This window comes from Musa acuminata, chromosome BXJ1-6 (assembly GCF_036884655.1).
Source record: "Musa acuminata AAA Group cultivar baxijiao chromosome BXJ1-6, Cavendish_Baxijiao_AAA, whole genome shotgun sequence".
NCBI lineage: Eukaryota > Viridiplantae > Streptophyta > Magnoliopsida > Zingiberales > Musaceae > Musa > Musa acuminata.
The window spans coordinates 11382545-11396313 of record NC_088332.1 but is presented as its reverse complement, the minus strand read 5'-3'; the positions used below and the strand labels follow the sequence as shown (position 1 = coordinate 11396313).

Genomic DNA, 13769 nt, shown 5'->3' with positions numbered 1-13769 from the left:
CAACCACTGTTGCACCATCTTTTCATTTGTCTTTGTACCAAATTTATGTTTGTTGTGAATGGTACTTAAATTTTATTCCTTTTCTTCTTGTATGTAATATATGTTAGATTTTAATTTAGGGTAAGTTAATTACCCGTTTAATTGAGCTCCTGTGTCCTTTCACGACACATGGAAGCTTCGAGTGACACCCATGTCGACTAGAACAGAGCTACTAGCTCTGTTTAAGAGCCAGGATTCTTGATGCATTCGAGCAGAGAGGAATGAAGACGTTAAGAGAGAGAAAGCGAAAAAGATAAAGATCGATTGAACAGATCCAATAGGAAATCTTGAATCGGACATTCTGCCCATAGTTTACTGTAACATAACCAATTTTGGAAGACATAACCTCTGGTTTGCAGGTCACAAACTGCTGCATTTCTTCCTCTGCTACTTGTGCAAAGCTTGTACTATAACAATCACTATGGCTATTGATTACACAATTACCGTTTAGCATGATGCTATTGAGTGATTCGTCTCTGCTGCTGCTCTCGGTGGCAGGACAACTTGGTGCGGCACCGCGTTCCTTGTCGGTGCTTCTGACCGCCACCCAGTTGTCGTCCCATGTCCAAGTAGGGCTGCTGCTGCTGACAAGCTGTTGGATTCTTGCCGACGGATCACAGAATGGGTGTTGGGATGGTTCCTCGTCTTGGTCGGGCAGTGACTCCCAGAATGCCAGGTCGAGCGTGCTCTTCGGGGAGACGCAGCGGCGATCTGTATCTGACTTCGACGGAGAAGTTATGGACGAAGAAGCCACGAATTCATGCTGGAGGAGCTGCTCCGCCGTCCACCGCTCCCTGGGATCCCTCTTCAAGCACTTGCTCAAGAAGTCCTTTCCCTCCCCAGAGAGCCAGCTCGGAAAAGCCGGCACGTCCGGGGAGAATGCAACTCGATGAATCGCGGCGATGGGATCGGAGACGCCCGGCCAAGCGGGGCCACCGGTGGCCATCTCAATGATAGTGCAGCCCAGCGCCCACACGTCGGCCGGGGGACCCTGCTCTTCTCCGCGGGCGACCTCCGGAGCCATGAACATGGGCGTGCCCCTCAACCCCTCTTCATCCTCCTGAGCAATCAAGCGCGCGCACCCCAAGTCGGCAATCTTGGCGTGCCCGTCGGTCCCAACCAGGACGTTCCGGCCTTTGACGTCGCAGTGGACGACTCCTTGCGAGTGAAGATACACCAACCCTCTCAGGATCTCACAGCTGTAGCATCGAATCGCGGCCTCATCGAGCCGACCTCCCTGCTTCCCGATCTCGTCCGACAGCGAGCCCCTCGGAGCATACTCCAGGAAGAGATTATAGTAGAGACCGCCGGTAGACCCGTGTGAGCTGATGTCGAACCCGAGGCAAGATACAACGTAAGGAGAACGGAGGGAAGACAGGATCCTCTGCTCCCGCTGCAGGATGGCAGAGCGACCGAGCTCCGCGCACTTGACCGCGAAAACCGCTCCGGAGTCCAAAGCTGTGGCGAGCGAGACGGTGGCGGAGGAGCCACGGCCGATGACACGGCCTCGTCGCCACCCACCGATTTCCATTCGGCGAGGTGGATAAACGAGAGATTAATGTTGTACGACTGGCTAGTTTTGGCAGTGTCGTAACATATATAGCAGCGCGATTGAGACTCGGTTGAGTGTGAGCTTTCTTACGCAAGTGTCGAACGCAGAGAGGTCCTCCTCGGATGAGCCAAGAGGCGTACCACCTAACAACGAGGGAGTAACGCATGGGGGATGAGGTCACCCGCACCGTGTTTCGCAAACCTCATCCAACGTCAGGCCGACGACGACAACACTCCAACCACGAGACACTATTTCTTGTTGTGACACGGAGAGGACGGTGTGAGCCGTCTTGACTGCACGCCGAACAGTGCTTAAGATCGTTTCTCCTCCCTATCTCTCTGCCACTTTTCCCCCTAACCACATGCTTCGATTCTGAGGTTGCGTTACGCCAGCACATCTCCCACCGCTGCGTCAGCCATAACGTCAGAATTGGATTTGACGCATTGATCGTGATCCATCGAAACTATTGCTTGTCGACTTGATCGAGCACACCACGTGCTCGCGATGGGGACCGGGCGAGTTGCAATGATGGGTGGGCGAGGTTGGTGGGCGGTGGTATTCATTGCGGAAAGCAGCGTCGACTGCGGAGCGAAAGCTGTGAACTTTACGTACGTGGCTTCTTCCATGCGCTTCCTTTCGTCCAGGGGGAAGGAAATAAATGGAGTAGGAACGAAATCTCGATTTAGCACGTCATAGAACAACACTTTCTTCGAAAGCTAATCGTTTCTCCAAAAGATCGCAGGTGACATGTAAAACATTGTAATAGAAAATAATGACATCAATATTATACGATTGACACCCAACCGTGGATTATAACTTGAGAAATAACATGTGCGGAAGAACCGATGCCCCCTCACCTACAACCATCAACAAGAGCATGATCCTAAAACCCTTGTTCACCTCCATCTCCGGAAGGGTCACACGAGCCAATGACAAGGTGCATTATTCACCGACAACAAGGCTCATTCTCTCGATTCTCTTTTATGGGTCACTTGTCACAAGCAATCTTTCAGGAAGACTATCATGCTCAACTACATAGGATTTTTTAATCCTAGACGACATGGCTCAGTTCTCTTTTTTTCTCTTTTCGAACTCTTAACACAGGGGATCTTCCCTTGCTTGTCTCAAACATGCTCTAGCCCTTACATACGATGCTCTTGCGATCATCCTTTCCTGACATTGCCCTTGAAGAGGCATGCTCACCAACCCTTGACATAGATAAGTCCTTGAACAACGTAAAGAGCTCCCTGACTAGCCGCTAGTCACACTCCATCGACCACTTAGGTATAAAAACTAGCTCCAAAGCCTAAAGGGGTAAACATCTCTATTATTTTTACCTCCTAACTAATTTTACCATCAAAGAGGTCAGGTCAATAACATCCCCCAATGCTAACCATTTGTGTAAGGACCTCGACGAAACTAAGACGCACCTTGGAATCATATCAATCGGATTTGCTCCCCGCTCCAGCATCCTCTCGTGACCCCTTATGGGCCCTTCGGACAAGCTTGTGCTTTCGATACCAAATCAAATCATGATAACTCCACGACAACATCATCAAAGCAACAACACATTGTGCTACTAATCGTTTCATCTCGACTTAGGAACCTTTGATAATGATGAAGGATAATTCTAGGCATTAGTCAATTGCAACTTTCCAAGGTCTGACAGTTGTTCTGCATTGACTTCCCCTTCCCCTGCATGGGTTCTTTGCACGGACATTCTTTCATTTGATCTGCAACACCAATCACAAATGCATGCTGAACTTAAACGATGACTCAAAGGCAAGGAGCAGCTTATCGCTCTCGAGCCAATCATCTCCTTCCTCTCTCTCCTCTCATTTTGAGTGAGCCCCCACAACAGTCAACACGAGGGAAAAGAGACCACAGCTTCGCCACGCTCTTAGATCCAACACGTTTTCCTTTTGGCTCGCTCAACCACCCATCGGCATAGAAACGTAGGACGTCACCTCCATTTAGTTGGATGTTGGCCCTCACCATGGGCTGTCGATTTTGTACACTAGTGCGATAGAGACATATTGTCGACGCTTGCATGCGGTTTTGAAAGGGGTGTTCATACCAATTTTGACTAAATCATTGAGAGCTTTTGATTAAGATAAGAAAGATACAAATAAGAAATAATTCAAAATTGATAATCCAGATTCATTAACCAGTTCATAGGAAATATTATGGCAGCCAATCTCATCCCATTAGCTGATCGCTACAAAAGCACCAATGTAAAAGACAAGGATCGAGTCACCTGCCATAAGCAGCAACATGGAAGCCATTCGGGCTGGCCCAATCGACTTATGTGGATAGTCATCTATGGGCATCCTTTCGGATCCCCCCTCCCATAGGCGACATATCATAAAAGGTCATTCGGATATGTCATCCCCGTGGACAAGACACCATGGGAAAGGCTTTACAATCGTTACAAGTCTATCGTCCTCATGAATAAAACGTCAATGAAAGACATTACGATCGTTACAAGCCTATCGATCATATAGACAAAATGTTAAAAAGAAGGCATTATGATTATTACATGTGATTTTTTCGACTAGACAAGTATAAAAACCAACCCCCCGCGCTAGCCCAAGTAATTCTATCCCAAAAGCTAACTTGAGAGTTGGAGGGGTTGGATCAGAAAGCTCTCACATGACACTGACTTCATGCAAGAACCCAACAAGGAGCCAAACCCCCACCTCGGTTTGACTTTGGGACCACATCAGATCCTCGAATCTACCTCGGATGCCTTGGTACCCCCTCAATTACTTCACAAAATGTTCATGCGGATCCACCTCAGATGACCTTACACCTTCGGGTCTAGACCGAACCTGACCAGTTAACAATTGACGATACATTCCCCACAACATTGATTAATCGATTTATAATTTTAAATAATATATATTAAATAAAATCGATTCGATTAAATTAAATTAATTAATCAATTTGAATCACTTAAGATGATAAATTTAAATAGACTAATACTTTTTAAATTAAAATTGATTCAATTCAATTCGAATAAATTAATCAAATCAAAGAAGAGTGACTATAAATTGAAATTTTTTTTAAAATAAACTAATTATTAATTAGTTTTGATTTGGTTTTCTAATTCCATTTTAACACTCGTAGGTTTTGACCCAGAAATCCTCCATGTGCACGCCCATAATAATGACCCACAAAAATGATAGTCATATATATATATTTTTTATGATGATGTTTTGTGAATATTATGATTGTAAGTTTAATTATAGAAATTCTTCAAAACCTTATTTTGATATGGTATGATAAATTCCAAGCGGCATGATGTTTAATTTGAATTTTAAATGACTAACAGAAAAGTGATGGCCCAATAAACGGCCCGGTTAGGGACAAAACCAGGCCGGAGAAACGTGTCCACCGCATTTGGCGACCCGGCCGGGTTAAACCCAGGAGAAGAAGTGCATAGATTGTGGGAAATCCATCGGGGCCCAGGCGACGTTCCTTTGCCAGGGGAGAGGGTAAACTATCTTCCGGACCGTATAACAAATATCTTCGAACACATCAGCACGTGCCACGCAAGCAAATGGAGCGGCCGAGTTGAGTCTCGGAAGATGGTAAATATCCCGGTAAGGTCGGTTTGTTGGCCATTTGCTCCGCCTCCACGCTCCCTCCTCCCCCGCTCTTCCCGCGAAGGCCTTCCCCAACAAACCGCCCCTCGGTCGCTCCATTCTTCTTCCCACCGCTCCACCCGGCTTCCCTGCCCTAGCCAATTGCTCCGATGGTCTTTCCGTTTTCTCCCCTTCTCCCATCATACCCACCTACTTCACCTCCTTCCCGCATGCTCTCCTCTTCCTAGGCTTTGCGGAGGGATTCTGTTTGGCCGGCCATGGAGCCGTTGTGCGAGCTGTGAGGTGCCCAGCGTGGCCTCGTCTACTGCAAGTCTGACGCCGCCCGCCTCTGCCTCCCCTGTGACGCCTTCATCCACTCCGCCAACGCCCTCTCCCACCGCCACCTCCGCGCCCTCATCTGCGACCGTTGCCTCACCCAGCCCGCTGCCGTCGGATGCCTCGACGACCGCCACTCCCTCTGCCAGTCCTGCTACCGGGCCGGACCGACGCCGGCGGTTGCGGCCCCGGCCATCGCCACCGCCCCCTGAGCTTCTACTCCGGTTGCCCCGCCCCACCCGAGCTCTCCGCAATGTGGTCCTCGCTGCTGGGCCTCTCGAACAACACTCCTCCTCAGGAAGGCGGCTTGGATAAGATGGCGATGATGACCATCGACCAGAATTGTGCGAGTAACTGCTGGGGCGCCGGGCAGGCTGTGAGCTCGGGCATGTTGGATGGGCACGCGAACTCGGTCGCGAAATTTGATCCGTGGGTGGCCGTTGCTTCTTCTCCGTCGATGGCACCACCTGAATCCAATTCGGTGCCTCCCTGTGGACCAGAGCAACAGGGTTTCTTTCACAGGGAATGCAATCTGCCCAAGGTTATCTTTCTATTGACTTTCTCAGCAAGCGCATTACATCATCTCATTTTGTAGTACCAATTGTGGTTCTCTGTCTTGGTAAATAAAAGGTGCAAATTTCTATTCTACAAACATTTAATTTCTAATTTGACTAATTAATGTTTGCATTGGCTATTTTGACACACTCAATATGATGGCCATTCCTTTACTTGAAAGTCTCAGATCAAATACCAGTATTTCTTTTCCACCTTGTTTTTAGTGATTCCAAGAATATCGTCCAGTCGATAGGAAACTTTTATTCACAATACTTGCTATTATGTCATCCTTGTCTATCTCTTTGAAAGTGGAGCAAACACATATATTTATTTGTGCATTGAGCCTATGTTGTTAATCCGGAATGTCATGATGTTATTACAAGATGATTGGGCATGCTCAGTATTTAGATTTTCTTCATGTTGTATAATATTTTTTGAGGAGAATATACTCTGAAATCTGAAATGTAAGTCTGTTGTACTATAACATTTATACAATGTGATGACAGATGGGATTTCCAGCTCTCAGCGATCTTGGGATATGTTATGACGGCGAGCTTTGTCAAGGTTTTAGCACTGGCATCGCTGGCTTTAACTTCCATTTCTGGATACAGAATTAGATGGCTTTGTCATGGGGAAGAATTTGTCTGTTGCAGAATCAAGAGCACATTAGAGGTTTCCTCTTTTTTCTAACTTTATATCAGCTCTACTTGTTGGTTAAGATTGGGCTCTTTTTTATATTTTTCTTTTTTGCTTTTCTTCTAATTCAGACATTAGAATCTCTGCTTTAGTAATATGTCACTACAACTCATTTGCTTTCAATTTTTTTTGAATTACTTGTCAGTTTTTCTTAATTTTGCTTCAGCAGAACAATTGGTTGTTTTTTCTTGCTTATTTCATTAGGTCTGCAGAATTAATGAAACATGCATCAGAACGGATGGAAGTGCTCTGTATCTGATAGCTTCAGTATTACATAGTTATGGGTTTGGATGTAAGAGTCCGAACTTTCTGCTATGTTATCCCACCTCTGTATTTTCTTCAACTAACAAATTTCTTACAGAGAATATAGTAAATTGGAACGGTGTTAATCATAATGTATATAGTTTGTTTCTAGTTTTGAGGCAACAGCCACTTTGAAGCAGGTGCAATCTGCAACTTCTCTTGTTTACATTAGAACTTCATACTTTGAGATAGAATACTTCTATTTATGAATCTTCTAACGGCCACAGATTTCCTTTATTCATGTACAAATTATATAGTAGACAATGTTTTGATCTATTTCTTATGATCAATGTTATATACTGGCTACAGATCTCATCTTCAGTACAACAAGATTGCATGGCTCTTCAGTCATCTGACATGTTTCAGCCAACCAATGCTGGGCAGATAGGGAGCAGCAATGCAGATCCATCATTTATAAATGTCGATAATAACAGAAGTGGCAACTTCATTTTCCACACTGGAAACGTCTGCCCAACTGTTTCTCTTTCTCTTTCAAACTTGACTGGAGAAAGTAGTGCGGCTGATTACCAGGACCGTGGGGTATCACCAACGTTCCTCACAGGTGAGTCAACATGGGATTCCAATCTCGAACCTGGACGCCCACAGGCGAGGAATGAAGCGAAAATGAGATACAATGAGAAAAAGAAAAGTCACTGTAAGTGGTTTCTTTTGGTACAATTTAATGCTCAATGCTGAAATGCATTTTATTATGCCTTCTGAAATTTATTGAGCTCCAAGTCAAACCCAACCTCTGCTAGATGAAACTGACACGATAAGACTCGAAATTTAAACTTACTAAGCTTTTGCATGCTTTAAGTTTTTAGGGATGTTATATATGATAAAGAATCAAATAAGATGTTATTTCAGAAGCATGTTTTGCATGTTTCAGCTGAAATATCTTATTTACATGTTAATGATTTCTGCTCATGGAATTTGGCTTTGGATCTCTAACCTGTATATCATGCATGAGATTTCCAGGTTCAGGAAACAAATTAGGTATGCTTCACGTAAAGCTAGAACTTATGACAGGTTTGTAAAAGCTGATGAAACTTATGACTACGATCCTCTTCTAGCCGGAAACACCTGAACCAGTTTCAAGGGCGTTTTTATTCTTTACAACTTGTATTCAGATCAGGTATGTCAGGCAGTCTATTTCTGCTTGAAATTTCAAGTTTCTCTATGATAATCTACACATAATTTTCCAAGGAGAGGTGACATATAGCATCAGACTTAACAAGTTTAGCACATAATCTACTCATGCTTCTATTTTGTGTTTCCCTCTTTGTTTTACTGTTATAGGTAACAAAGATTTGATAGTTCAGGAATCTGTTCTATGTTAAGCCTTTAGATAAAATTATTACTTTTCAGATAAATCTAATTACTTATATGTGTCTTCATATAATTATCTTGAAATTCAAAAATAATTGGGAACTCATTTGGGGTTTCTCTTTCAGTCTATTCACCACACAGGCAAGCTAATTTTTCTTTTTTAAGGTTTTCTTTGGCTTACACAGTTCGTTCACCACCATTTAAAAAGATTTACTTTGCCCTTGGGTTGAAGCATATACTTTCTTCAAGAAAATTACCCATAGACCAGAAAATTTTCATTTCTTCATCCCTTTGATAGAAATCCTCCTCATTTAATCCATCCCTCTTGCTGACTATCAGGACCCACAAACAGAAACTAGCAATAGAAAGCAATGCTGAATTCATCAGTCACATGCCAATGATACTAACTTCTGTCCGCATCTACTGTGTCTCTAAATATTTATTCTCCAAAGTGGTCCTCTATTGCCTTTGTACTGTCTAAAACTTCCTAGCTGTAAAGTTCAGAGAACACCACCTCCTTTATCTTGATCATGAGCTTCTCTTTTTGTATGTGCAGGATCGTATATAGCAATGATGCATCTTCACTGGACAACCTTCTCAAGGAGGTTATTCGTTTGGGAGTTACCTCCAGCCAGGATTATTTTGGTTCTTCTACTTGCTCGGTTTTCCACCCTATACCATTCTTTGAACTCGCTAAGAGTTCCCATGTGTCTTTACCATTCTTTGAACTGGTTAGAGTTCCAATATCTCTTGTTCCAAATAGAGACGATTTTGGATAAGTTAGATTATGGAATCTGTTCTAATAAACGCTTATTATTAATCCTTAACGATGACATCTTTTCTTTTTGATTATTCAAAGCTGGATATGTTCCTGTACTATGAAATTGGAATAAAGAGAGACAACATCAACGTCCATGAAATTGGTCCGATGAAGAGTCTATTATTGAAGAGACAACATCAATGTCTATGAAACAGCAACGTCTAAGATGCAGTGACAATGATGTCACTGAGGAACAATGATGTCAAAGTCGCTCAGAATCCACTCAGCGGCAGCATCATCACTCTTGTAGATCTCCGTGCCAACATCGAGCGAAGTCCACTTCCTCTTCGCTGCGGTTGTGTTAGGGTCCTACTTACAATGCCCAGTATCAGTCATCGTGAATGAAGGTTAGCAAACACAGAGAGAGAGAGAGAGAGAGAGGAGAGAGAGAGAGAGAGAGACGGCATAACCTGATAGAAGTAGAGAGACTGGGACAGCCTTCCCACATCGAGCTCCCAGGTCCTGGGATCACCAACCCAACCCTCGCCCGGCTTCGTTGGGTACCCGTACTCCGCCCACGCCGCATGAGGCAGGATCTGAAGGATCTCCTGCGGCTGGGGGTTGCTGTAAGGGTCGCAGGACCTGTAGGGCTTCTCCGGATTCAGGGCGTTCCCTGGGGAGCAGTACACATGATAGGCATCGTAGGGGAAGTTGGCAGTGTCAGTCCGGTGAATCCGAGTCCCGTTGGGTAAGGTGTGGTAAGGGGGGCACTCATGGAGGCTGTCCGCCCGGCACCACTTCTCGGTTTGGGGATTCAGTATCATCTCGCTGTACCGGGTGACGTCGCTCGTCACGTCCCCGTCGCAGGGATCGCCGTTGTTCTTCCAGCAGCTGCCCATGTCCATCAAGTAGAACTGGCTCGCCGAACCTCCGCCTCTTTTGATGTCCAGCGTCAACCTCACCTTGAAGTTGGGCGATTCCGGGATCTGCATCGCAAATGAGACTCTCGATGTTGTCTCTGCAAGGGAAGGTAGACAAAGAGAGAGAGAGGAATTGAGTGGCTTACTATTGTGGTCATCCCTCTGGTTTCATAGTGGTATCCGCCAGAGAAGCCCCTCGTGGCGTCGGACCTCAGGTAGAGCATGAGCCAGGGGTACGACTTAGTGGTCTTGAGGACATGGTGGAAGGACCAACCACCCTTCCCCAGCTCCTTCTCCCATGACACCGAGAAGTAGGAGGCGTTGTCAACTTCCTCGCCGATATCACCATCGAGATCGTAAGTGCCGTAGAACCTCCCTGAAAGCTTGGTGCCGTTCAAGATGGTACTGTCGTGGAACACCAGTGGCTGGTTCATGCACCCCTTACCGAAGCAGGGGAACCTCGACTCCGGCGGAAACGGGCCGACCTTGTTGCCGTCCTTGGGGCACAGGGCGGCGGAAGTGTCCAGATTCCCGTTCTTGAGCATGATCATCCAAAACTGCCAGGGCGTCTTGTCATCAGCGACCTCGCACTTCTTCCCCAAGTAGAGCTCCTTCTGGACGGCATAGAGGTCGACGTTCTTGAGGCTTTTCGGTGGCACTTCCGGGATATCATCGCCGAAGCCGAGCCTGTTGTCCTTGTCGGCTACCTTGTGCCCCACCTCCGTCTTGTTTACTGCAACACAAATCCGGCAATCACTCAAACTGTGACTTGTCGGGACGCAGGCGAAGAATGTCGCCCATTAAAAGAAAGAGTGATACAGACCGATGTCGAAGCAGTCAGCGAGGCGGGGGCTGCCCATGCCGGGGGCTTCTTCTCCGACCTCATTGCAGAAGTTCCAGGCCTCCAAAGCCACCCTTAGTCCGTCTCTTTTCATCCCAGGGTCTCCCACTGCCGATCTGGTCTTTGGGTTGCCTCCGCTGCATACCAAAGAGAGAAGACAACAACAGGCGACCACAAAGAGTGCCCCGCGAGAACGGAGCCCAGCGGAAGTCCCCATGGAAGCCAACAACAAGCAAGGATGGCTATTGTGTTCAGAGTGAGGAGAAAGGAAAGCAGGTGAGAATGTGGCAACGGGATTTGCTTTGCGTCCAAGAGATGATGCTTCACAGAGTGTTCTCTTGCCGTGTAAATAAGGGGGCTCGTCCAGAGGTTTTTCTTCCCCTCTTTCGTTGAGAAGAGCTCGCGGAATCGATTGTGTTGTTACTCTTGATTTCGTTGATCGTATATGATTGGATGAGATGTGATTAAATAGATCTTCTAATATAAAATTTGCTGATTTAGTATCTTCTAAATCTGCTTTTAGATGATATTTATCCATTTCCAAATTAGTACAGCAATTTGTATATACAGTAGATTGATTAGATCTGATTATATTGAATTTTGTTGATTTACTATCTTCAACGGATAATGATATTTATCCATTCCCAAATTATTACAGCAATTTATATGATTAATTTTCTTCTCCAATTATATATATATAATACATATATAAATATAATACATATATCTATATAATACATATATATATATAATGCATATATACATAATACATATATAAATATAATACATATATCTATATAATACATATATATATATATATAATACATATATATATATATAATACATATATAGTACATATATATGTATACATATATATATATATGTATACATATATATATATGTATACATATATATATATGTATACATATATATATAAGGAACCGAAAGCAGAACGTACAACAACGAAAGCAAGAAAAGAAAGCAAAGTGCATCGACAGAGAACCTTCAGAAGCGCTCTTTATCCTCCACCTTTGCCTCTTAACACCTCCTTCCGACCATGACACACCACTGCAACGCCTCGTCTTCCCTTCTCATCGTCCACAATGGACTTCCTCTCCCCGCTCCTCGTCGCCGTCATCGTTTTCCTTTCGATCGATACCCACACCTTGGCACAGTCCAGTCTCTGCCGTACGTCCTGCGGCGCCATCCCCATCCGCTACCCCCTCGGCATCGACGACGGCTGCGGCAGCCCCTACTACCGCAACATGCTCATCTGCGCCAACTCCTCCCGCCTATTCCTCCGCACACCCTCGGGGACGTACCCCGTCGCCGCCGTCGACTACACCGACCCCCACCTCGTCGTCAACGACCCGTCCATGTGGAGCTGCCGCTCCTCCGGCACCGACGACGCCGTGCTCCGGCGCGCGGCCAACCCCTTCAGCCTCGACACCAGCACCCGCTTCTCGCTCTCGTCCAAGAACGACTACCTCTTCTTCAACTGCAGCGGCGAGTCCGTCATCGTGGAGCCCAAGCCCGCGTTCTGCGAGCGCTTCCCCGACCGCTGCGACTCGGCCTGCGACAGCGCCGCGTACCTGTGCCGCAACCCGCCCGAGTGTCCCGACGCGCTGGCGGACCGGCGGACTAGCTGCTGCTCCTACTACCCCAAGGCGTCGGAGTCGCTGAGGCTCCTGCTGCAGCACTGCTCCACGTACGCGAGCGTGTACTGGAGGACGGTGGGCGCCAACTTCCCGCCGTACGACCAGGTCCCGGAGTACGGCATTCGGGTGGACTTCGAGATCCCGGTGACGACGAGGTGCCTTCAGTGCGAGGACGTCAGGCGGGGCGGGGGAACCTGCGGGTTCGAGACGCAGTCGAGGAGCTTCCTCTGTCTCTGCGACGAAGGCAACGCCACCACCTACTGCACAGGTAACTTTGCACGTAATTAATTAAGTAGTTCTTCTAGCTAATTGCAGGGTAACTTTTAGCTTTTGCAGAGATATATAGTTGCATTAAGAATCTAAAAAGGAAGTAAAATAAAGGAAGACATAAAGCGCTTTATTATGGTGGCTTCTTCGCCCAGTAAAGCATCTCCGTAGCATCGCTTTTTTCCGTTCTCTCATATGTGTTTTAGCTCGAATTTCCAAAACGTTGATCAAATGACATAGCATCCTCTGAACAAATCACGAACGTTGCAACCCTTCATCTGTTACGTTCGGACTCTTTTCTTTAGCACAGTTAAAAGCATTTATTTGCTAATTGAATCTGTGTGTTGCACGGTAGATGGCACGTACAGAGGGCGTCGAGCATCAGCTGCAGTCATTGCAGGTAAGGATCGGTTTATCAGTATGGATGTTTTGCATTTGGAAGACTTCTTCTGCGTGTAACGAGAAGCATCGTCTTCTTCTCAGGGACGGCCACTGTTTCGGTGGCGGGTGCAGTCGGGATCGGAGCTCTCGTCTGGTATCTAAGAAAAATAAGGAAAAATAGCGTGGTGACTTGTGGGGTCCAAAGCAATGAGAATCGTCTATTTTAGATTCCTTTTTTTTTTTTTTCTTTTTTTGTCGTGGAGATCTTCTTTTCCTACATGTATTAGACATATTTTTCTTGTTTTACGTCAACATATCATGCTTGATCTGAAGATGAATTTGGGTATTAAGCGTTGGGACTACTCGTGTGTACGAATAATTAATTATATTTTGATAAATATTAAAACAGTCCGATGGCACAATATATTTGACCCGAGTTACAGTGGTGTACAATTATCATGTATATTAGCCATCATTAGTTGGACTGCTACTCAAATTCCGAAATAAAAAATATATATGATATAAGTGACATATTGATAAAATTT

General features: G+C 45.7%; 4 protein-coding genes across 5 annotated transcripts; 2 read left to right on the top strand and 2 right to left on the bottom strand.

The window, feature by feature from the left end:
- Positions 1-211: 211 nt before the first annotated feature.
- LOC103988385 (mitogen-activated protein kinase kinase kinase 18-like) lies at positions 212-1689 on the bottom strand. The gene has a single exon (XM_009406921.3). It carries the CDS (start codon positions 1568-1570, stop codon positions 212-214), a length of 1359 nt encoding a protein of 452 aa, XP_009405196.2. The 5' UTR covers positions 1571-1689.
- Positions 1690-5233: 3544 nt separating this feature from the next.
- LOC135676249 (uncharacterized) lies at positions 5234-9232 on the top strand. Of its 2 annotated transcripts, XR_010514213.1 has the most exons (5): positions 5234-6055; positions 6576-6741; positions 7378-7723; positions 8047-8203; positions 8954-9232. XR_010514213.1 is itself a non-coding variant. In XM_065187206.1 (4 exons), exons 1-4 carry the CDS (start codon positions 5910-5912, stop codon positions 8103-8105), a joined length of 717 nt encoding a protein of 238 aa, XP_065043278.1. In that variant the 5' UTR covers positions 5234-5909; the 3' UTR covers positions 8106-9232. The 2 variants fall into 2 exon arrangements, 1 of the variants encoding a protein (XP_065043278.1); XM_065187206.1 differs by having other exon boundaries at positions 8047-9232.
- Positions 9233-9295: 63 nt separating this feature from the next.
- Positions 9296-11324, bottom strand: LOC135676247 (uncharacterized). The gene is made up of 4 exons (XM_065187203.1): positions 10901-11324; positions 10224-10810; positions 9628-10143; positions 9296-9526 (listed from the first exon to the last, which is right to left on the bottom strand). The coding sequence occupies exons 1-4, from the start codon at positions 11133-11135 to the stop codon at positions 9401-9403; spliced, it is 1464 nt and encodes a 487-aa protein (XP_065043275.1). The 5' UTR covers positions 11136-11324; the 3' UTR covers positions 9296-9400.
- Positions 11325-11981: 657 nt separating this feature from the next.
- LOC135676248 (uncharacterized) lies at positions 11982-13764 on the top strand. Its single transcript, XM_065187205.1, has 3 exons — positions 11982-12844; positions 13199-13243; positions 13327-13764. The coding sequence occupies exons 1-3, from the start codon at positions 12022-12024 to the stop codon at positions 13449-13451; spliced, it is 993 nt and encodes a 330-aa protein (XP_065043277.1). The 5' UTR covers positions 11982-12021; the 3' UTR covers positions 13452-13764.
- The last annotated feature ends 5 nt before the right edge of the window (positions 13765-13769 follow it).